At 42.7% G+C, this 25,335-nt stretch overlaps 1 protein-coding gene across 13 annotated transcripts in view; it reads right to left on the bottom strand.

Moving 5' to 3' along the window:
- RBFOX1 (RNA binding fox-1 homolog 1) overlaps positions 1–25,335 on the bottom strand; it is a 499,409-nt gene that overhangs the window by 320,270 nt on the left and 153,804 nt on the right. For 11 of the 13 annotated variants that reach the window (XM_029577019.1, XM_029577016.1, XM_029577009.1 and 8 more), the window contains exon 3: positions 2,370–2,513. In XM_029577019.1, coding sequence (XP_029432879.1) covers positions 2,370–2,513 — 144 coding nt within the window. The remainder of the gene's footprint in view (positions 1–2,369; positions 2,514–25,335) is intronic. The other 2 variants (XM_029577015.1, XM_029577008.1) reach the window with 1 other exon arrangement.

Below are 25,335 nucleotides of genomic sequence, written 5' to 3' on the forward strand. Positions count from 1 at the left end.
AAAAGAAGATGGTTTGGGCTTCCTTTCCATTGTATTGTAAATCTTTCAACAAGACGGTGACCATTCTGACTGTGCTTCTAAAGAAGTGGTCACTTGCCTTCAGGGATCTGGACTAAGACCACCAGCAAAATGTGCAGAAATCCCATAGGTCACAGAATAAATGCTTATGCAATTAGGCGGGTTTAGCACTTAACTTTCATTCATCTGTGAATTCATCATTATTAATTATTTGGTTTTAAGAGTGCATGCACCTGTTAGAACTGATAAATTGGATAACTTAGTTTTTTTAAAAAGTGGCAAATGGCTGAGACAGGTAATATCACCATCAATTGCTTCAACATTTAGGCCTGTCAAAACGGGGGGGGCCTGCGAAATCCCATAGCCTTCGCACCATGGCGGTGCGCTGGCTGCCGGCTTTCGCACCGAATAGCACCACCGTGAAAGGTGGTGCTATTTGGCGCGCTACTGCTGACAATAACATTACTAAGCTTATTGCCGGCAGCGCAGACACCGCCGAATCCACCCCCTCCCCACCTCCTCCCCTCCCCCTAATTTGCATTCTATCACACGCGAAAAGGCCCTTTTCGCATGTGATAGAGGCTTATCACACGCGATACGGCTTTAGAAAATAACCCCGTTAGTTTGTTCACGTATGACAACAGAACCCACAGGCTAGAGTCTGATTTGAAATAATAACCTAAGAGTAAAAGACTTGACATTCTTATTCAAATTCACTGAGTCTTCCCACAATTGTATTTTGTAACTCTCTTTTCACGGGTTTACTTTACGTTTGCCTTTTCATGCTATCATACGTTACCTTTTAATAAGCCATAATTAATGAGTAATTATTTTCTCTCACCATTAGGGAATGAACAGAAGGATCTATAACATTTAGCCTATCACTTGCTACTGCAGGTTTACCCATGGTTACCAAGTTCAATTAATTATTTTCAAGCTGAACAAAATTCCCGCAATACTGAATTTCAAATTTGAAAAAAGTGATACAATGTTAATAAATTAAACCTGACAAAAGGATTCTTGCATTTTTTTTACCACGATAAGGAGGTTTTTGGGGAGGGGGCTTGGAAAGGATGAAGGTAGTAAATAATGTTCTCAGCTGGCTGGGAAAATAGTATCAGTCCTTTAGTGCTGCCGTTCCCAACCTAGTCAGTGTGATTGTATATATGCAATTAGTCATACGGTCAGTCTGGATTTCAGAATATCCACCATGAAAATGCATGAGATAGATTTACATGCACTGCCTCAATTATATGCAAATTTCTCTCATGCATATTCATGACTTGACTGGATGGGAGTGGCCCAAGAACTGGATTGAGAACCACTGCTGGAGTGGAAAATTGTCACTTATAAAGGAAAGTGCCAAGCAGCAATATGCACATAAAATATTTTTGGTTCAGTTCAGTTTGTTCATTTACCGCTTATTCTTTTTTTGGGGGGAGGACTAAATTTCATTTTTAAATTATTTTTTTTGTTTTTTATTCTGGATTTTCATTTTGGCAAATAGTGCATGCTAAATACAACTAGTATGCACTATTTACAAATAGCATGCACTGTTTGCAAATAATGCATGTTATTTGCTGAACTGAAAAACTGAAAATGTGGAGGAGGTTGGAGGCATTTCTGATGCTTTTCATATCTAATGAAATAAAAAGAAAATGGTTCATTTGGTTCAGAATGCACATTCAGTTTAAATGAACACACATCCCTTGAGCCAAATAGTCCAATAGTGCACAAAGCTACCCTCACTCTAACTCTCCTATCCCAGCCATTCAAGTTTTCAGGATATTCTTAAAGAATATGGAGGGATCTTCATTTTCATTTTTAATTTTATTTTTCCTTGAATTTCAGTGTTAAACAAAAAAAAAAAAAAAAAAAACCAACAGTAGAAAAAGGACTTAGTGATAACACATAGATGAAAAATCAGGGCAAAAATAATTCTTCCACTGACTTATTTTTTTGTTTTAATATTGGAATTCCCAGAAAAATAATAAAATGAAAACTAAAAACAAAGGTCCCTATGAATATGCAGGAGATGTATTTGAATGCATTACCTCCAATGTACACAAATATACATTATCCCTTGCATATTTATTATGGAAATCCTGCATCACTGGGGAGAAAAAGGTGAAAACCAGGTTGAACACCACTAAAGAAGCTTACCAAGAATATAAACCTTTGAATAATAATTCTAATACTTTAGAAAAGCTAGATTTTCCAGGTGCCAAGTAAAACCTGTTTGTATTTTCTTCCCAAAAATTGCCAGTAAAATCATAGATGTTCCTACATTCCTGACATTCTTTGCAGCTTAACAGATATATAAATATAAGAAAAGAATGCATAATACTTACACCAAACATTTGTCTGAGATCTGGATCTCGAAATCTGAAAGGGATATTTGAGACGTGCAGTCGTTTAGGCTGTGTTTTGTTTTCTGTATTTTCAGAAGACTGCGTCTGTTGCTGGCCATCAGTCTGTGCTGCATCATCTGTCTGCTGAAAAGAAGAATAGATTATAATAAATTTAGAACGCTGCTTTAAACAGACTGACACAACCCCACAGCAGGTGCACCAGTAGCTTCCCTGGTTCCTCCTTTTCTCCCACGTCACCATGCACTAAAGCTAAGGTCCACAATGAAAGGGCAAAGGGCAAATAGTGGAGTACTTAGGGTTCATCTTTATTAAACGGGCATCTATACAAGTGACTCAAAATAGCCTTCACAGTTCTTGAGTTCACAAAGTCATGATGGCATGGCATACAAGATTATCATGCCAGAGTCAGCATCAACACAACTGGACGCAGAAAGAACTGCTGCTACTCTGGCCTGCAGTCAGTAGAAGGCGTGGGTGAGGTGAGGACCAGGGGTAGCTTTGGAGATGGAAAGCTAGACCATAAGATATCCAAATAAGATGAAACTCTCAAAACATTTTTTTTTTATAACAAACAATATGTAAATGAACCATCAAAAAGAAAGCGAGGTGAGATCAACACTTCCAATAATGAAATTACCCAGCAGGGCTGAACATTCAATTTGTCATCCCATAAACTACTTTTTTTTTTCTTATTATTATGTTTCTTTGTTTTTCTATAAACTCAACTTATTCATAGAAAAATAGAAGAAATAGGAAAATATGTTCATCAATTCAGCCTCCAGTATACAAATTTACAGCTCATAAATAAATGCAAATTATCAAAGGATTTACTAATAGTTTTATCTGTATGAACTCATTGGGCCGGATTTTAAGAGGTACGCGCGGGCATACATTTGTGCGCGCAACCCAGCTCGTACAAATGCACACTCAATTTTATAACATGCGTGCGCAGCCGCGCGCATGTTATAAAATCTGCGGTCAGCGCATGCAAGGGGGTGCACACTAGTGCACCTTGCGCGTGCCAAGCCCTAGGGGAGCCCTGATGGCTTTCCCCGTTCCCTCCGAGGCCACTCCAAAATCGGAGTGGCCTCGGAGGGAAATTTCCTTCCGCCCCCTCCACCTTCCCCTCCCTTCCCCTACTTAACCTGCCCCCCAATCCTACCTAAACCCCCCCTCACCTTTGTTTTACAAGTTGCCCTGCCTCTGGGGCCCCCCGGCCTAGCAGCCCTACAAAGGCCTCTGGCCATGCCCCCGCCCCAGACCGCCCGCGCCCCACCCTTTTTTCAAGCCCCAGGACATACGCGTGTCCCAGGGCTTGCACGCGTTGCCGGGCCTATGCAAAATAGGCTCGGCGCGCGTAAGCCCCCTGCGCGCTTAAATCCAGCTGGATTTACACATGTAGGGCGTTTAAAATTTGCCCCATTAGATTTTCAATCCAATAATTGTCAGAACAAAAAGTTATCTAGAAATTAGGGATATGCATTCATTTAAAAATGAATGAAAAAATACAGGGGTCGATTTTAAGATTCGCGCACACACGTTATAAAATCCGATGGCCGCGTGCACACGCATACCGGATTTTAAAATCTGCACACACATGTGCGTGTGGCTCGCGACTCATATGCACATTGGAGGAATTTTCTAACTTATGCGCGGTGACGCGATCGGCCGTTCCCCAGTTCCCTCCCAGTCCACTCCAATTAAAGACTGCCCATAGACTGTTGCTCTAATGGCTAGACTAAGTTGGGAGGAGGGATATTAAAATGTAATGCTCCCTTGCCCCAACTACATGGCAAAGGTATTCCTCTGGAGCAGAAGTAATCACATGCTGGGTGGCTGCCGGTGCACGCTTCCCCAGGACAGTGTCGAATGGCATTGTCTCAGCCCACCCCCACCCCACTCCTCCCCGCCCAGACCATGCCCTCCCTGGTCCGCCCCTTTCTTTGGACCCAGCACTTCAACGCGTAACAGGGGTTATGCGCATGGCCAGGATCTTTGTAAAAATGTGCGCAGCACATGCAAGGCCCAGCCACGCACGTAACCCCCCCCCTCCAATCTTACACGAGCTGGCCTTTTAAAATTTATTTGATAATGAATGAGGCCATTTTTCAGTTTGTTCAAATGGTAAAATAAACCTAAAATGGCCTCCCTCCATGGGGCAGCTTCAACGTGAAACGCTGGTCAACATTGGCTAATTCAACTAACTTATGGTTTATTTCAACTGACTCATCTCATTACAGAGAGTTTTGTTGGTGTGTATTCTAGGGATGTGAATCGTGTCCTCGATCGTCTTAACGATCGATTTCGGCTGGGAGGGGGAGGGAATCGTATTGTTGCCGTTTGGGGGGGTAAAATATCGTGAAAAATCGTGAAAAATCTAAAAATCTAAAAATCGCAAAACCGGTACATTAAAACCCCCTAAAACCCACCCCCGACCCTTTAAATTAAATCCCCCACCCTTCCGAACCCCCCCCCAAATGAGTTAAATAACCTGCGGGTCCAGCGGCTGTCCGGAACGGCAGCGGTCCGGAACGGGCTCCTGCTCCTGAATCTTGTTGTCTTCAGCCGGCGCCATTTTCCAAAATGGCGCCGAAAAATGGCGGCGGCCATAGACGAACACGATTGGACGGCAGGAGGTCCTTCTGGACCCCCGCTGGACTTTTGGCAAGTCTCGTGGGGGTCAGGAGGCCCCCCACAAGCTGGCCAAAAGTTCCTGGAGGTCCAGCGGGGGTCAGGGAGCGATTTCCCGCCGCAAATCGTTTTCGTACGGAAAATGGCGCCGGCAGGAGATCGACTGCAGGAGGTCGTTCAGCGAGGGTTCCGGCGCCTCGCTGAACGACCTCCTGCAGTCGATCTCCTGCCGGCGCCATTTTCCGTACGAAAACGATTCGCGGCGGGAAATCGCTCCCTGACCCCCGCTGGACCTCCAGGAACTTTTGGCCAGCTTGTGGGGGGCCTCCTGACCCCCACAAGACTTGCCAAAAGTCCAGCGGGGGTCCGGAAGGACCTCCTGCCGTCCAATCGTGTTCGTCTATGGCCGCCGCCATTTTTCGGCGCCATTTTGGAAAATGGCGCCGGCTGAAGACAACAAGATTCAGGAGCAGGAGCCCGTTCCGGACCGCTGCCGTTCCGGACCGCCGCTGGACCCGCAGGTTATTTAACTCATTTGGGGGGGGTTCGGGAGGGTGGGGGATTTAATTTAAAGGGTCGGGGGTGGGTTTTAGGGGGTTTTAGTGTGCCGGCTCATGATTCTAACGATTTATAACGATAAATCGTTAGAATCTCTATTGTATTGTGTTCCATAATGGTTTAAGACGATATTAAAATTATCGGACGATAATTTTAATCGTCCTAAAACGATTCACATCCCTAGTGTATTCCATGAATATCATGTTGCAATGTAAAATAAGCAGTCACTGCCTTATTTGTTTATTTTCATGTAAACCGATGTGATATTTCGATTGAATGTCAGTATATAAAAGCAATTAAATAAATAAATAAATAAATAAATATCTAGTGCTCATAATTAAGATAAGTGGACTCTTATTTAAAAAAAAATGTTTACATCACTAGAATATTCCAGTGATGTAAGAAGAAATGATAACTTTCTAGCCTGGATATTGTTTTTATGAGACATTAAGAATAAGACCATGAGATATGTATTAAAAATGCAAAAATCAGGGGAACAGGGGTTCTTCTTTTCCAGATGCAGAGGATATAGTGTTCCTGGGAACTTTGCAGCAGGAGGCAGGGAGAGACAAAGCATTCCCACATGGACAGGAAGGTGAACTTTCCCAGAGGGATGCCAGTGGCTGCTTTCCCCGCGGAGGCTACAGGCAGCAGTGTAGCGGGTGGGTCAGGTAAGAAAAGGAGTGCATCAGTACACGGATCACGGGCGATCGCACAGCAGGAAAAGAGAGCTAGATCTAGTAGTTTGTCATCGAGTTCCTCTTCATCGTCATCGAGTTCCAGGGAGCCAGAGCCATTTCAGCGTGTGGAACTAGCGTAGGGTCCCAAGCAGGATATGGGACATCCTGCTTGGCATTATTAACTGAGGGAGATGTGGGGGTAGGAAGGATAAGAAGAAGCAAAGATGAAAGGCAAGGGAGAGAGGGCAGGGCCAAAGGTCTCCTAAATTATTGTTAATTGGGTGCGCGGCATCCTGAGATTAGCAAGCGTAGTAGGGCATTGTAACCCGACCCAATACGGTTCGTTGTGGTCTTATGCTTACAGCATCCTGGGAGCTCTCACAGATTATGAAGGTTGGGCTTGGCTCAACTACAATGAGAAGTTCCGTGACAAGAGGGCGGGAAACTGATTTATGGCTTGGGGAACTTAGGACATGTACCTTTGGTTAACTAAGAGGATCAATAAGGTGTTAACACAGCCATAAGCTTAGAGGCAAGTGGAGGGCGTATTGGTAACTCGGTGGGGTTCGGAGAGCGGTGGTAAAGGAGGACAAGGGAACATTATGAAGCTTGCTGGGGGGAGAAAGGTATCACTCGGAGGGTCAGATGGCTGCTGGCAATTCACTAAGCTTACCCATCTTTTCCCAGAGTTCAAATTTCGACAAGCGTGTACGACATGTGGAGGAGCCCATCCTGCCACAAAGTACACACAAGGGCAGGGTACTGCCACTCACAGGGATGGGAGCCATGAGGTTTTGCAGCAAATCTGTGTTAAAGATTGGTTGTGGTTTTATCAGACCTGGAAGTGGCTAGTTTTTTGAGTGTAGGTTTTAGTTTGGGTTTTTGTATCCCGTATGAAGGTCCCGGTAGTGGGGGTCGTGCGTGCATTGCTAGGTCGGCATCGCAGCTTGCGAACATTGCAAGGGCAAAATGGGGATCAGAGATCCAGTTAGGTAAGGTGGTTGACCCATTTGTGGCACCGCCATTTGAACAAATGCATTTGTATCCGCTGGCGGTCATACCAAAAAAGGATCCTGGTAAGTTCAGGTTGATTTTGAATCTATCTTAGTCAGAGGGGTATTCAGTAAATGTTTTATTCCATGGGAGAGTGTACTGTACGGTATGCTTCATGTGACACAGAGGTCACTTTAGTAGCGGTGTGGGAAATAGGGCTTTACTAGTGAAGGCAGATATTGTGTCAACTTTCCGGTTGTTTCCCATTCACCCAGAGAGCTTTCCTTTGTAGGTTTTGTGTTCAAAGGATGTTACTATGTGGATCATTGTTTGCTCATGGGTGTGTGATTTCATGCGTATTCTTTGAAGCTTTTAGCACTTTTATATAGTGGGCCACCATGTGGTATACGGGGTGGAGACAGGTTGTATCGCTTAGGCGATTTCTTGTTTGTGGGACCTAGTCAGTCCAGCGTTGTCAGGATCAGTTAGATGGTTTTCTGGAGGTAACTCGTTCTTTAGGGGTGCTGATTGCATGGGACAAAATGGAGGGGACAACTACAAAACTTACTTTCTTAGGTATGGAATTGGATTCGGAAGGACTAATGTGGTGTTTGCCTTTAGACACAGTTGTGAAGCCGAAGGATTTGGTGAGGTTGGTACGATGTTTGACCATGGTGATGTTACGGCAAATGCAGTCCTAGATTGGTTCACTTACTTTTGCATGCCAAGTGAGTCCGATGGGTAGGGCTTTCAGTTGCAGGCTTTCTGCAACGACTATAGGTGCGAGGGCAGGACGTCATTTTAGCAGGGTGATGTGTAAAGTGAAGGTCAAATTGGGGGTATAGGATGGCTTCTTAGAGTCCTTTAATGGAGTTTACATTATGTAAGAAGGGGAGGTTTCTAACAGGGATCAGGAACTGTCTTTGGATGCGGCTGGGGCTTTTGGCTTTGGAATATACTTCCAAGGGAATGGGGGCATGGAGAAACGGCTGGCTGTTTCCCATAGTAGTTGCGGTAGTTATATGGGAAATAGACTACAGAATAAAAGAGTGGTTTTTGGTGCAACAAATCAGGGGTGGTGTAGGTGATTAATTGGCAGTTGGCTAGATGTTTACAAGTCTCTAGGTTGTTGCAGGCATTGGTACTTTGGTGTTTGCAATGGAATGTGACTATCATGGCTAGGCTCATGCCAGGTAGCCAGAATTTCATTGCTGATGCTCTTTCTCGTTAGTGGGATGTTTTTTCGGGCATGGGCTCCACAGGTGAGTTCGACTGGGGAGCCATTCATAGAGCATTATGGCGTCTGGCAGTCGTATATGTGGAAATGGATACAACAATCTATGGCATCGGCCACATGGAAGTCGTATTAGGTGGGCAAAGGAGTAGTGTATCATTTTTGCAGACATTAGTGTCTTGTTTTTGCAGACATTAGGATGGAGAGGAGGGATGGTTTGTTAATACGATTTAGTCCAGTTTATATTGCAGGTAAGAGGGAATGGATATTCACTAGTGATTATGCGTTTTCACTTAGCAGGATTGTGTTGAGTGAACTAGTTGCCCACTCCAAGGCGAATGCTTCTATGGATGGTCTTTTGGCCCAACACGTATGGGTTGGCGAGAGGGCGTTTACTTGGAGTATTCACATATCAAAGGTGGAGCAAAACGGTAGAGGTCAATGGATTTTGTTAGTTCCGGCACGCGATGAGTTGGTATGCCCAGCACGGACAACTCAAGCATATGTTAGGGTGAGGCCAGAAGTTCAGGGCTTGTTTTTGGTACACGCTGATGGCATGCCCTCGACAATATTTCAGTTTACAAGGTTTCATAATGGATGGTCATCAGTTTGGGATGGGAATCAGACTACTTTACATCCATTCCTTTCATGTAGGAGTTATGTAGTCATTTGAATACAGTACTAGTGATGCCAAATTATTTTATAGATGTAATTTTTCTTTGGTTGGATCACACACAATCTATTGGCATTTAGCCCTTGTTAATTACCAGAAGTTACCAGTTAATCACAGTTCTAGTTTGTATGCGAAATATGTGCCTCGGCAGCTGGGTATTTCCAATCATGGATGGAAATGCAGGATCAGAAAAATACAATCTTGGAAAATTACAAAAATGTTAAGAAAGTCTCTGATCTGATATAAGTCCAATAGTTTTCCATTCATTCACTCATATTACACCACTATATTGGCGCAATTTTCAAACTGTTCACATTAAGAAAAAATATTATGCCAATTTTTTTACTTGTGGGCTTTGCAACTGATTTCAAAGTGAAAGTACATTTATATTTTTACTTTAAAAGTTGCCTCAGTTAAAAATTATGTATGGTCACTTGTACCTGCTTTTTCTGCTGCAATAATTTTGCTTGAAAAGTATGTGGACAATTTTTAAAATGCTATCTATGTGTGTACTTTTCTTCCATGATCTAAACGTGCCCCTGCAAAAGTCTCCTTTCAATGCAGCAAAAAATGTTAAGTGGGCACGCTTAAGGATGTGCATATCCCGCTTCAGATAACCTATACTCCACCCAGTTACAACAGACCTTTTAAACCCCTCAGAAATGACTCAGTCCTTTTATTTTATAACTTACACGTTATTCATAACAGACGGGACCTCGGTGTGTGCAGGGGCGTGTAAGTATTTTCGCACACATCTCTTGACAAGGCCCCAGAACATCCATTACTACCCAGATCACACTCATTCTCCGCCCTTTTTGGAAACGTTTGAGATGTTCGCACTGCAGGATTTACATGTGAATATGGGTGCTTTTTAAAAAAAATGGTTGGCATGTGCAAGCCTGACTTCTTCGCACATCCCCTAATTTTGGTGAGCACTGGATTTTTAAAATTCACATTAAATGTACAAACAGCATAATAGACATCAGTGAAGATTTTATGTGATCTGGAGTGATGAAAGGTACACAAAGATGATATTTGTACATTGTACTCTTGACCTAGCTTGATAGTAGCTAGGTAGATAGTACCTCAAGACAGGTCGAGAGTACATTGTACAAATCTTATCTTTTTATAACTTTCATCACTCCAAATCACATGAAATCTTCACTGATGTCTACTGTGCTGTTCATATTTCTGACTGTGCATGTAAAACTGCCCCCCAAAACCTAGCCCACCACCAAAACCTCACTGCGTTCAGAATGGTCCCTCTTACAGTGGTATAAAAAGTTGCTTAATATGTGTGCCTCCCCTGAGGCTCTCTCTCTCTCCCTGCCAGAAACAGGACCGTCGCCTGCCAGTATTCAAAATGGCGCTGATAGCCTTTGCCCTTACTTTGTCACAGAGGCTACCGGTGCCATTGGTCAGCCCCTGTCACATGGTAGGAGCACAAGATGGCGCCGGCCATCCAGTGCTCCTACCATGTGACAGGATCCGGCCAATGGCACGGATACCCTGTCACATGGTAAGGGCAAAGGGCCATCGGCGCCATTTTGATTAGTGGAAGCCGACGGCCCGGGAGCAGGAGGACAGCCCGGAGTGGGAGATCGCTCCCGGGACCCCCACTGGACCACCAGGTACCTGTAAAAGGTTTTTTGGGTGGTCGGGAGGGTGGGGGAAGCTAAGGGGTTACTTTTAAAGGGTCGGGGTGGGTTTTTTGTTTATCGGTTGGGGCGCAGCCGATAAACAAAATGCAATCGGGCCCAATGGAAAAAAACCCACATGTGAATCGGAACCGGAATCCGAACCGATTCCGTTTCCGATTCACATCTCTACTATATAGTGAGTTTTACAAATGTGTACTTGTTTGCTGTATGTTAATCTTTAGACTGTTTTGGTTTCTAGAGAGCAGCCCAGAAGCAGTATTGTGTGAAACAGTGGCCAATGTAGAGTTTTGGTGTTAACAGAGACACTGAGAGAATAAACAAAGCATTTATGCAGGAGATAAGTTTCTTTCATGGTTTTTCATGCTTTATAAGGTTTTTAGAGGCAAGAGAATGATTGTAAAATATCTTTGATTAAGGCTTCTTTAATATTTTTCACAACAGGAGAATGTTTACATTGTATATTAATTTTTCAATTTATTGAGCAAAGCCTGATTTTCCAAGCTAAGTTTTAATAATTTTTTGTAGAGGTGTTTCAGATCAATGACTGGAAAGAATGCGAGTCAACGTTAATCAGTTGTTTACTTTCAAAAAGTACAAAGACCAGGGGACACACAATGAAGTTACTAGGTGATACATTTAAAACTAATAAGAGAAAATATACTTAAGCTCTGGAATTCATTGTCAGATGATGTGGTGAGGGCTGTTGGTGTAGCCATGTTTAAAAAAGGTTTGTACAAGTTCCTGGAGGAAAAGCCATTAACCATTAATTAAGGCAGAGTTGCAGAGAGCCAATGCTTATTCTTGTGATAAGAAGCTTGGAATCCATCAAGCCCTTCGGATCCTGCCAGGTTCTTGTGACCTGGATTGGTCATTGTTGGAAACAGGATACTGGGCTCGATGGACCTTTGGTCTGGCCCAGTATGGCAATTCTTATGTTATGTTCATTTTAGCCTATAGTTTGGTGGCCTGGCAAAGATACTGCTTATTTTATTGGCTTTAATAATGAGTTTATGACTAATACTATTAGGGGACAGTTTTCAAATTGTCCATATTGAGACAAAGTCTGTGAGTACTTTCTATCCATAGATAGTGCACCTATTTTGTGTACTCTTAAGATACATTGTACTCTGGGCACAATGTATCTTAAGACATTTGCACCTGATTTTTGTGTGAGTATCTTTTTCATGGAAATTAATGCACATAGATTTGAAAATACAATTTATGTGCATTATTTTCCATCCCCAACCTAAACTCACCTTAGAGAAATCCTCCTTTAAATGTGACTAAAGGTTCATGCATTGTAGAGCAACATACACAATTTTAGCTGTATTTACAGAAAGTGATTTTCTGACAGAAAATTTACATGCATAAAGTGCTATTGACCTGCATAAACAGCTTTGAAAATTATCCTCCTGGGAGCAGTTTTCAGCCTGTCTGCATTGGTTCAAAGGTCATTAGCATCTGCTTTTTCCATAGATAGCATTTTGCTGGGTAAAGTGTATGCAGTATGCACAGATTTGAAAATGCACTTTTCCTCTTGTTACATACATAACCCCCCCCCCCACGAATGCCTCCTCTCAATAAAGGTAAAACTACATTAATTGTGGAAAAATGTGCAAATGTTTAACAGCACTGAAGGAGAGCAATGTCAGAAGGATTTACCTAGAAGCACAATTTAAGCATATAAATCACTTTGAAAATTGATTTCCCCATATAAAAAGAGTACATAATGGGGCGGATTTAAAAAGGGTTACGAGTGTATATTATGTGCGTAACCGCAAAAACCCGCTCCTGTGCATGCCGAGCCTATTTTGCATAGGCCCGGCGACGTGCGCATGTCCCTGGGCTTGAAAAAAGGGGCAGGGTGGGGGTGGGGCGGCTGTGCCTGGGATTTGCTGCTGTGCCCGGGATTGCGGGCCAGCGATCGACCAGCGCGCGCGACCTACGCCTGCCCGGAGGCAGGCGCAATTTATAAGATAAAGGTAAGGGGGGGGGGTTAGGTAGGGCTGGGGGGTGGGTTAGGTAGGGGAAGGGAAGGGAAGATGGGGGGGCGAAAGGAAAGTTCACGTTGAAGTCGCTCCGATTTCAGAGTGGCCTCAGAGGGAATGGAGGAAGGCTGAGCGGCTCGGTGCGCAAGTTGCACAATTGTGTACCCCCTTGTGTGCGCCGATCCTGGATTTTATAACATGCGCGCAGCTGCGTGCGCAGTTATAAAATCGGGTGTACATTTGTGCGCGCCGGGTTGCGCTCACAAATGTATGCTCGCGCGTACCTCTTAAAATATGGCCCAATATGTTTAAGATTCTGAAAAGAGAAAATCAAAGAAACAGATAATAAAATTATGCCATTTGAGATCATCACCTTATATAAAATTTATTTTGCATTAGAAAAGATATAAATAAGTAAAAGAAAATGTCTTAATATTGTCAATAATTAAATGTAGATATTTGGATAGTTGACTTTTCAATGTATTTGTTTTTCAGATGTGAAGAAATAACAGATTAGTCTGTTTACACATATGAATGCCGATGACATTCAGTTCTACATACCATACACCAGTTCTGTTGAAAATACAGTAAGGATGCTGGCATCATGCACGAAGGCTATTCAACATGAACTATCCAATCTCAAACTCTCTCTAAACACTAAAAATACTGAAATCATTCTGTTAAGAAGAAATCCTCCAGTAACATCTCCGCAGACACTTGACCTGGATGTTGTCAATATTACACTCTCAGACCAAGTGCAAGACCTAGGAGTACAGATTGACGAGAACCTAACTATGGAAAAACACGTAGACACATTACTCAAATCTGGCTTATGCTCAAACTATGATTATTACACAGACCAAAACCATTGCTGGCTCATGCAGACTTCCGTACGGTACTACAAACCCTCATCTTTTCAAACCTAGAACTCTCTTCTCCTCGAAGCATCTTAAAGTCTTATAGAAAAATTACAACTACTGCAAAATGCTGCAGCAAGACTCCTAACAGGATCCAAGAAATATGATCACATTTCACAATCACTGATTGCTCTGCACTCGCTACCGAAACAATCCCAAATCCATTACAAAGTCTTAACATTAACTCATTCCTTCCTGCATTCTGACAACACTGGCCTGGTAGGGGTGGCACTACAACCATGCAAACCATAGAGATCACTAAGATCTCTTAAGAAAGGATTATCAGCTAGCAAACAATACTCCCAATCTGGTACATAATAGGCATGGCAAGAAGAATGTTAACAGCAAGACCCCAAAGGTGGTATAACAGGAGCATTACAGGTAGGCATGCAAGACCCCTATGATGGTACATAAAGTGCATAACAGGTATGCATGAGGAAATAAGATTCCTAAGGTGATACATTTGGGGCATGGCAAGTAGATAGAGTAGTGGTAAGACCTATAAGATGATATATTAAAAGCACATGAGGTAGGCAGAGCATTAGCAGCAATATCCATAACATGGAAAATCAGGGGCATGGCAACAAGTCACCTAATGTGGAATATAAGGGGCATGACAGGTAAGCATGTGGCATCAAGGCCCCTAAGGTGGTATATCAGGAGCATGGCTGGTAAGCATGTGGCATCAAGGCCCCTATGATGGTATATCAGAGGCATGGCAGGTAAGCATGTGGCATCAAGGCCCCTAAGGTGGTATATAAGGTGCATGGCAGGTAAGCATGTGGCATCAAGGCCCCTATGATGGTATATCAGGGGCATGGCTGGTAAGCATGTGGCATCAAGGCCCCTATGATGGTATATCAGAGGCATGGCAGGTAAGCATGTGGCAACAAGTCACCTAATGTGGAATATAAGGGGCATGACAGGTAAGCATGTGGCATCAAGGCCCCTAAGGTGGTATATAAGGTGCATGGCAGGTAAGCATGTGGCATTAAGGCCCCTATGATGGTATATCAGGGGCATGGCAGGTAAGCATATGGCATCAAGGCCCCTAAGGTGGTATATAAGGGGCATGGCAGGTAAGCCTCTGGCATCAAGGCCCCTAAGGTGGTATATCAGGAGCATGGCTGGTAAGCATGTGGCATCAAGGCCCCTATGATGGTATATCAGAGGCATGGCAGGTAAGTATATGGCATCAAGGCCCCTAAGGTGGTATATCAGGGGCATGGCAGTTAGGCATGTGGTAGCAAGACTTGTAAGGTGGTATATAAATAGCATGATAGCTAGGCAGAGTGGTAGCACCAAGATCCCTAGGGTAATACATGTGAGGAATTACAGGTAGGTATGTGGCAGGAAGACCCTCTAAGATGGTACATCTGGGGCATGGCAGGAAGGCAGAGCAGCAACAATGTCTTCAAGGTGCTTTCAGTCATCTTGCCACTCACATGGAAATTCTGGAAACCCCAACCAAAGGCAGATTGATTTTCTAAAGACCAGCTTTTCAAATAAATCAGAAGCCCAATGTGCAAGTGCTTCTGGGTCCATGTCCTCAATGGGCCTCAGAAGTTTCTGCTGGGCTCTCCTTTGCTAAGCTGGGACAAGGGCTTCTCTTGACAGCTGCTTTAGCTATGGCCTTGGTCAGGAAAGTTGTTTTTTGGGATAACATGGCTTTGATAAATTGAGGTGGGCGAGGAAAGTTCTAGCTGACAGCATTACTGTTCCTGCTTGCACTGCTCTTTGAGGTGCCCGCACTATCCTGTGCTACATCCCCATTGTGCCGATGCACCTCTGACACTCCTGTTCAGATACCCTTAGCTACCAGCATCTTATTCACGAATAAGAGATGCTGGGACTGCAGACTATGAGACAGTATGGAGATTGTAGCAGTGCTGGTGACTTTTTTTTTGTCTCTGGACTATCCAGCTAAGTCTTCATCCAGCTACCATTCAGCCAAATCAGTGTCTATAATGTAGTGTCTATATTGCTTCAGTTTTATATTTCCCAGTTGTTCTCTAAGTTGATCCCAGTTGTTTTATAATAGATTGTACCTTATTATAGATTACCCGTTCATTTTTTCAACATGTTCCTTGTAAATCGCCTCCCCGGCGATAGTTAACTCTGTTAAATGTGAACCGGAGTGATATGTATTGTATACAGGAACTTCCGGTATATAAAAGCTAAAAATAAATAAATAAATAAATAAATAAGAAAGAGGCATACTGGGGGCAATCCGGGGATTAAATAACTTAGCTTGCTAACTCTGGTATTTGGAGTTACCTGAGTGCAGATCTAAAGTTATCCAGGAAAGTATAAAAGGCTATATTTGAAAATGGGGGAAAAAAAAAAAAGGATGGCAGGTCTGTGGATCCTACCCAGCCCTCCCTCCCTTCCTTCAAAGCTTCAAAGACTTAGCCCCCTGCTGGACCAAGCCTGCTACCTCCTCCCCAAAGTATACCCAGTCTCAATAATCCCAAATATACCAGGCCGGGGGTCAGTGATGATCTCTCTCCTTCCCCCCACCTCAGCTCCCATCCATTTTTTAAATGTCTCCTGGGCCCTCCCTCCTTCCTCCCTCCTCCCACCCCAACCCTTACCTTTCCATCAGCACGGATCAAGGTGGGTTCATAATATATTGTGATTCAGGCCCGGTGCTTCTGCCATTGCTAGGCAGCTAAGATGAAACTGTAGGCAGCAGCTGTATTATTATTATTTTTTTTTTTTTAACACTTCATCACCATAGCCAGGTAACCTTAAACATACCCACTGACATTCAAAAGATCACCCGGTTAAGTTTAAAGTTATCCAGCTATGGATTACCAGACAACTTTAATCAGGCATAGTCAGTGAGATGTTTATTCCAGATAACTTAGCGGGCTAACTTTAGCTGGATAGGTTATCCGTTTTCCCTGCTTTTGAATATTGGCCTCCTAAAGTCTAAAGAAAGAAATTATATAGCAGTCTTTCAAAGGAATATGAATGACAGTGGCACTGAATATTTTTCAGCCATCTATGTTTTCTTTGAGCACACACTATGCTAATTATGATATCAGCTTATTTTCTTGCACATGGAGCGTGACATGTCATTTGTCATTTTCATCAAGAAGGTCATGTCCACTTATTTTTCTGCATGACTCTTTCTAGCTTTCTCATGTTCCACTGAGATTGCATTTCTAATTTAAAAATCATGATAAACAAGTATTAGCAGATTATTGATGAATACTGCTTGGGGAGCTCTGGGTACAGTGCAATCCAATGACCAAGCAGCCACTGTGACGAGAAAATCATTCGCTCATAAACTTGTATGAGCCCATATTAACACATGAACCAGTGACAATCATTTCTTAATACATTGCATAATAAATAAAAACAACATTCAGGGCACATAAACTGTATACATTCAAACAGAGAGCACTAAAGCTTTAATCTTGTAAAGCTCATGCACTGCATTCCGAAGTACTTTAATAGCAATACCTACTTTTCCATAATCACTTCTAACTTAATCAATAGCTGTAAGTTACCCTAGCTTAATCTTGGTAAAATGTGATTTAGGTATTGACAAATTAGAAATGAAATTTCATCCAGGGCCCATATATATCCTCATAAAGACATTTGTCTTCTGAGGTCATGGTTAATTTATTGATGATCTTGGCCAATTTTTTTTTCTTTTTCTTACTCCAGTGGCCTCATATATTTCTTACTTAGTAATTCCAAGTTTCTCCTTTCTACTATTTAACCATGGCCATTTATTTCATTTATAATTTGAAAGAAGCAATTTGGATTTGCAGCGTTGAAGAGGATCTTTTCCTTGGTTTCATATGGCAGAGAAAATCTACCCGTACATGATCTTAAAGGAACATGAGCAAAGTTCCAATTGTAGATCCAAATATATTTTTCAAATATATTTTAGTCTTTAATAAGCAACAAAATCAAGATTGTATGTTTGAAGGAAATTTACAACATAATTAGATTAGACATAAAGATACATGCCTTTAGCATACATCATCAACAAATTTACCATATTAATATTATAACTGTTACTTAACAATTATTTCTTCTTTAATGAATATGTAAATCTTGTGATATATACAATTTATGGAAACCATTGTGATCATTCGCTGTAACGATGATATATGTAAGGAATAAATAAATAAATCTGTATTTGAGAAAGTGCACTGGATATGGATAACAGCACAGAATGAAGCCATTTTGTTGGATATACAGATGTTCTTCACCTTTGGCTTATGAGTATGGTCTACTTCTTTCGGCAAATCACACTGCATAGACATTTTGGAATTTGATATACTGTTATATTCTGTATGTGATGGAGTTTATATTGGGGCAGATTTTCGCAGATTTACGCGCGTAGCGGGGTTACGCGCGCCAGGCCTGTTTTCAAAAGGACCAGCAGCGCATGTAAAGCCCCGGGACACATGTAAGTCCTGGGGCTTGAAAAAAGGGACTTGGGAGGGGGCAGGGATGGAGCCTCCAGGTACAGCGGCCATTTGCTGCTGTGCCCGGGATCCGGGCCGGCCATCGGTGCAACTTGCACCTGCCCAAGGCAGGTGCAACTAGGTAAGATAACTTTTTTAAGGGGGTTTAGCTTAGGGCTGGGGGGTGGGAAAGTTAGGGAAAGGGAAGGGAAGGTAGGGTGGGGAGGTAGGGAAACAGAGGAAGGCAGCGCGGCTCGGCGCTCGCAAGGTGCACAATTGTGCACCCCCTTTCGCGTGCTGACCCCCGATTTTATAACATGCGCATGGCTGCACGCGCATGTTATAAAATCAGGTGTACATTTCTGTGCGCCGGGTTGTGCGCACAAATGTACGCCCACGCGTATGTTTTAAAATCTGTTCCATTATCTTTAATATAAAAATAAAGATATTTTTCTAAACCCGGCTGTTTGGAAATTTTTTTAATTATTTTATTATTGATGAGTCCACTTCTATTTATTCTTAATCCATTGGCTAAATTTGTTTTTGCATAAATATGAAGCATTGATAAATAAAACCATAGAGTGAATTTTCAAAATGTTACAGATATAAAAATTAGCATACATGTTGTAAGTAGCATCTACTCACATATTCTGTATTTTATAAAACTAAAAAATGTGCGTGTATTTTCACTTTTGCATTCACATATACATGCAGGGACGGTAACTTTCAAACTGGTGTGCAGATGCTCTATGGCACATGTGCATCGGCATGCACCCAGATACACGGCCATTTTATAATTTACACACATATATATATGCAAGTTATAAACTGACCGCGCAAATGTATGCCCGATTTTAAATGGGCTAATGCATGCACATCCACGCCATTGCCAGTTTCACCAGCTCATCCACTAAGTCCCTGGGCTTGCATGGAGGGGCGTGTCGGGGGGCGGGCCATGAGTGATGTGGTGTTTCGGGGGTGGGCCCGGGGGCATGGCGCCAGCCCAGGGACGTGGTTGAGGCCTCCGGACCAGCCCCCAGGTCGGGTGATGGCGCACCAGCAGCCTGCTGGTGCGCACAGATTTACACCTGCTTTCCGCAGGCGTAAATCTGCCAACAAAGGTAGGGGGGGGGGGGTTAGATATGGCCGGGGGGGGGGGGGGGAAGGGAGGGGAAGGGAGGGGAAGGTGAGGAGAGGCGGAAGGAAAGTTCCCTCCGAGGCCGCTCCGATTTCGGAGCAGCCTTGGAGGGAACAGGCAGCGCCTGTATTATATTATATACAATAATATACATTTTCTTTAACTGGTACATACAGGCGACACTATATATTTATTTATTTATTTATTTAACTTCTTTTACTATACCGACACTCAAGACCAGGTCTTATCGTACCGGTTTACATTAGAACAAGGGGAAAACCAGTTAACGTAAAGTGGAAAAGAGAAGTTACATTAAAACAGGGAGAGTAAAAACATGGATGTCGGAAGATAGGACAGAATTAAGTAATTGAACAATAAGTTAACAAAATTACAAACTATAAATTAACATAAAACAATAAATTAATAATACAGAAACATGGATTATAATCAGCGGAAATATACATGGAAATATATATATATGGAATATATACAGCTGGAATATACATGGTATGTCAAATGGGAGGAGTGGCGGGGGTGAGGGAAAAGGGTGGGTTGAGGTTGTGAGTGGAGAAGGGAAAAGGTTGGGAGTGCGGGGAGGGAGAAGGGTGGGTTGATATATATATGTTATATATGACATTATAAATTATGCGTTCAGAGAAGGCAACTACATATAGACTAGCAGGGTTGCTATAGGGAAAAGTAAGGTTTAAAGGATAGCGGAGAGGGTAAATAAAAGGAGTATAAAAGGGTTACTATAGGGAAAAAGGTAGGGTTTAAGGACAGGGGAAGGGGTATAAATGGGGGTATATAAGGAGGTGCAGAGAAATGGGAGACAAAACAGAGTATAATTAAAGGAATAAAGGAGAAGGCTATGAGTATGTTAATGACAAGGGTTCTTTCTCTGAAGGAGTAGAGGGAGCAGGGGGACTATGTAAGATCCGGATCAGGGTAGGCCATTTTAAAGAGCCGTGTTTTAACCCCTGTTTTGAATTTCAGAATGCATGGTTCTAGTCGGAGCTCAAGTGGCATAGTGTTCTCCAGAGGGAGGGGCCTGCAATGGATAGGGCTCTTTCTCTGGTGGGTGAGCACATTTAAGGGAAGGGGTGTAGAGGGTTCCTGAAAAAGCGGTTCTAATAGGACAATTGGAGGAGCGGAATCGAAGAGCATCCTCAAGCCAGGGGTGATTGTGGTTGTGCAGGGAGTTGTGAATAATGGTGAGGGTTTTGTATCTGATGCGGGAATCATATGTTATAAAATGACTGTGTCCCTGGGCGCAGTCCCATGAGTGCGCGCAAATGTGTATCCGCAGGCTGGTTTAAAAGTTACCGTCATAACGTGTGCAGACCATATGCGCATTTTATAAAATATTTTCTATATCTACTCACGGCCATAAATGCGCATATGTACCACCATGTTTATTTTTTGAAAGTTATCCTCTCTCTGTACATTTTTCAAAACCAATTAGTAGTTTTATGTTGTAGAAAATACAGTAAAATTATTGATAATGGAAAAAAGTATGTATTGCCTTGCAATATGTATTCAAGCTATAACAATCAATTAAAGTTCATTTATTAAATCTTGTTAAATGAACCTGAAGTTGCTATAACATCTGGCCCAATATCTGTAATACTTCCAGAGGGCTATAGCTATTTTCAAAGGAAAAAGCTTGTAAAATAGAAAACAAACAACATAAGAATCCCCCCACAAAAAACAAAATAAAAAATTATTTTTCTCCATGAAGCTGAAAAAGAACGCTCTGAACAGGAGCCCTGTGTACACAGCAATGATGCGGGAAATCCCTCACTTTCAGGAGAGCATTTTTCAACATAGAGATTGAGTAAAAACTCTGACCTGGGTTTCATCGGCAAATGTCACCATGTATGAGGACACCTGTATGCTGCTTGTCCTCAGAGAAAATGTATAAATCATTCTTAAAATTGTCCTCCCCATATCTTACCACGAATACCTGAGGAGTTGCTATTATTCTGTTTCATATGCAGGTGCTCATTCTGAGTTTTTATTAATTTTGCTGTATTATTCATGCTAATTGGACTCCTTAATTTTCATAATTTATTAACTTTGCTTTTGTAACAATGTAGCTATTTTAATAACCCAGCAAACCTGTGCAAAATGAATTTGAATATTAATTAGAAAGCTGTAACAACTTTATATTTGCATTGTTCTATGTGAAACCAGATATTTGAATGCATATTAAGTCAATAACTCAGTAAATGAATGTTGAAAAAATAAATATAATTAAAACTAGAAATCTTGCTCACAAACCAAACTGTCAGTTGCTTCTTAAGTTGTCATATTTAATAGGACTTTCATAATTCAGTCCTTGCACATGGATGAAACAAAAGGAAAATATAATGCTTAGGATGTACCACATATCAGTTTACTGTCTGTATCATATATTAAAAAAGCCCGACATGAAAACAAGGTCATTTAACAAAATCTAGATCATTACTATATCAATATGATGCCTTTTTTCATTACACTATTGTACATACCATACTAATATGCCACATTATAGAGCTCATAGTTTATAATTCCGCTATTCTCTTTCTTACTGATGGAATAGCCAAATTTAATTTCTCCCATGAGTACTTCAGCATCACAGGCCTTGGTTTTCAGATTATGCGCATAAAACGCTGTTACAGGTGCGCAAGTGTCACTGAGTAATTCGAGCAGTAGCGACTTGGATGCAGCCAGAGGAAAGGAGGCAGACTCTGGCTGTTCCTTAGCTACTCTTTATTTAAAGTAGAAAATAAGCAACTCAAAACAAACAATGCAGCTCAACTCCAGGAAACACAGTCCTGAAAAGTCAAGACAAACAACGTGGCTTATCCTTAGACATAATAAGTCTTAGCATATGGTATCTCTCTGCCTGCTCCTCAGGGCCTCCCTAACCTCTCTGGGCCTTGCCAACATGTCAGGCTGAAGGGTCCTCCCTGGGCCCAGAATCCTTTGCGGGGATGATCCTTAAGGAAGACCCAGCTAGGTCTCTGTGGCCAATCCCTTAAGGTAGTTTGAGGGAGTTTCTGGTATACTCCCTCACAGGCATTTTGAAAATAAATTAGAAGGTTGCGTATGTAAAAGTATGCACAAACCCCAATTTTGCACACACTTCTACCCAATCTAGCGCAAGGTTTTCTGGGGTATGGAGCTGTGGTGGGGGAAGGATTTACACACAAATTTACAGTTTTCAAAAGTTAGAAGTGCTTTAGAGCAGGTGTAACATTCTGCTTGTATATTATCCCGAGGTAGTCACCTGGAGTAGATCCGAGCCTTGACTGTAGGCATCGCAAACTTTCGTAAGCAGTTCCACTCTGCAGGACTCTCCAGCAACAGTATCTTTGGGGTCCAGGCAGAGAAGCAAACTGTGTGGCTTAGCAAGTAGTCCACCTTGGAAAAGCTCTGCCTGTAGCAGTCTTCCTGGGGCTCAGCTCCACTGGTCGGTAGCTCTGTTCACAGTCTTGCACCAGTTAACACTTTTCTTTTTAACAAACAAAACAACACTCTCACAAATAAACCTAAGTTTAAGCCCACATGACTAATAAGGAAAAAAAAAAAAGAAATTTTCTGGACCAAGATACCTTTAGAAAGGCTGTAACACAACTTACCCCTAATCCCCACTGTTGTGCTTCAGGCAACAGCCTTCCCTGTCCTCCAAAACAATACAAAGCCAAAAAATAGTCAAAATACCCTACCCTTAGTCCACTTCCAACCCTGTCTGGGCTTCTAATTCTGGGCAATACACCTCCATGTTCTTCTCCCCTTCCTTGGGGGTGGTTGTTAATTTAAACTCCCCGTCACCTTGTATTCCCTCCTCTCTACTCAGGGGCTCACCTGAGTGTGTCCAAGCCCCCAAATAGTACACTATGGGCCGGATTTTAAAAGCCCTGCGCGCGTAAATCTGGCCAGATTTACGCGCGCAGGGCACTCGCACGCCTATTTTGCATAGGACGCCGGCGCGCGCATAGCCCCGGGATGCGTGCAAGTCCCGGGGCTTCGTAAAAGGGGCGGGAGGGGCATGTCTGGGGGTCAGGGGGCGGTTCAGGGTGGGACTGGGGGTGTGGCACCGGCCCGGGGGCATGGTCGAGGCCTCTGGACCAGCCCCCGGGTCGGGTGATGGCTCGCCAGCAGCCCGCAGGCATAAATATGCCAACAAAGGTAGGGGGGGGTTTAGATAGGGCCGGGGGGGGGGGGGGTGGGTTAGGTAGCTGAAGGGAGGGGAAGGTGAGGGGAGGTGGAAGGAAAGTTTCCTCCGAGGCCGTTCCGATTTCGGAGCGGCCTCGGAGGGAACAGGCAGTGCGCGCCGAGCTCAGCGTGCGCAGGTTGCACAAATGTGCACCCCCTTGCGTGTGCCGACCCCGGATTTTATAAGATACGCGCAGTTATGCGCATATCTTATAAAATCCAGCGTATTTTTGTTCGCGCCTGGTGCACGAACAAAAGTACGCGCGCGCGTAACTTTATAAAATCTACCCCATTGTTTCCAAATAGTGTGCACTAGTTTTCTATTGCTTCTGTTTGAAAATGACAAGAAACAACAGATAATATCATTGACATTGTCTATATCATTTCAAACAAATGCACATACCTAATAAATAGTGCTTACCATGTTGTAAATCTGTTAATGCAAGGATAATGCACAAAAGTTCAAATTCTGTACATTATCCACTCCCATAAAAATCCAGCACAATGTGGGTATTCAAATTAGTTGATTTGTATGTATGCAAACACATGTGCATGCAGGCAATGGGAGATACACACGCATATAGGCAGTTTTTAAAATACAGCGGACGCGTGCAAGCCCCTCATGTGCTCGTATATCCTGACTTTGCTTGTGGCGTGCTTTTCAAATTCACCTTTCAGAGTTTACATTAGACATGTTTAAAAATATTATCTTGGAAGCTCACTCCAGATGTATTCCACGTATTAAAAAAGTGGAAGGAAGGCCAAACGACTGTTGGCATGGTTAAAAGGTGAAGTGAAAGAGACTATTTTAGCCAAAAGAATGTCTTTCAAAAATTGGAAAAAGGAACCATCTGAAGAAAATAGGAAAAAGCATAAGCATTGGCAAGTTAGATGTAAAACATTGATAAGGCAGGCTAAAAGAAATTTGAAAAGAAGCTGACCATAGAGGCAAAAAACTTATAATAAAAACTTTTAAGCTATATGTAAAGCAGGAAGCCTGTGAGGGAGTCAATTGGACCATTAGATGATCAAGGGGTTAAAGGTGCATTTAGGGAAGATAAGGCCATTGCAGAAAGACTAATGAATTCTTTAATTTGGTAAAGAAGAGGATTTTGGAGAAATACCTATGCCGGAAACTGCATTCAGTGGTGATGATTCAGAAGAACTGCAACAAATGATAGTGAAACTAGAAGATGCAATAAGGCAGACTGACAAACCAGAGTAGCAAAACATCCAGACCAAATGGTATGCAGCCCAGAATTCTGAGCGCTCAAAATATGAAATGACAGATTTATTAGTAGTAATTTATAACCTATCATTAATATTCTCCATTTCACCCAAAGATTGGATAATGTACCCCAATCTTTAAGAAGGACTCCAGGGGTGATCTGGGAAACAAGACTGGTAAGTTCAGTGCCAGGAAAAACTGTGGAAATCTTCTAAAGAACAAAATCACAGACATGATATAATGGGACACAGCTAGCATGGATTTATAGAAGAGAAATCTTGCTTCACCAATATGCTACTTTTTTTTTTTTTTGAAGGGGTTAATAACAGTGGTGGTAACCTACAAAAATGTAATCACAATTTCATTTTCAGTCTAGGGATGGGCCATGTCGGGTCCACTCTCGGATCATTTTTTTTTAAATCTGTGTCCCATTTTGTTTAAGTAATATATCCAGAACCTGGCAAAATCCTTCCCACTTATTAAAATATGGAGCCACACACACACACAGATGCCCCCCTCCCCCCCCCCACCAACCCTAGCCCACCCTCCTGACCCCCCAGGACTCACCAAAAATCCATGTTGATCTAGCGGGGGGCCCAGAAGCACCAGCC

This window comes from Rhinatrema bivittatum, chromosome 14 (genome assembly GCF_901001135.1).
Source record: "Rhinatrema bivittatum chromosome 14, aRhiBiv1.1, whole genome shotgun sequence".
In the NCBI taxonomy this organism is placed as follows: Eukaryota; Metazoa; Chordata; class Amphibia; order Gymnophiona; family Rhinatrematidae; genus Rhinatrema; species Rhinatrema bivittatum.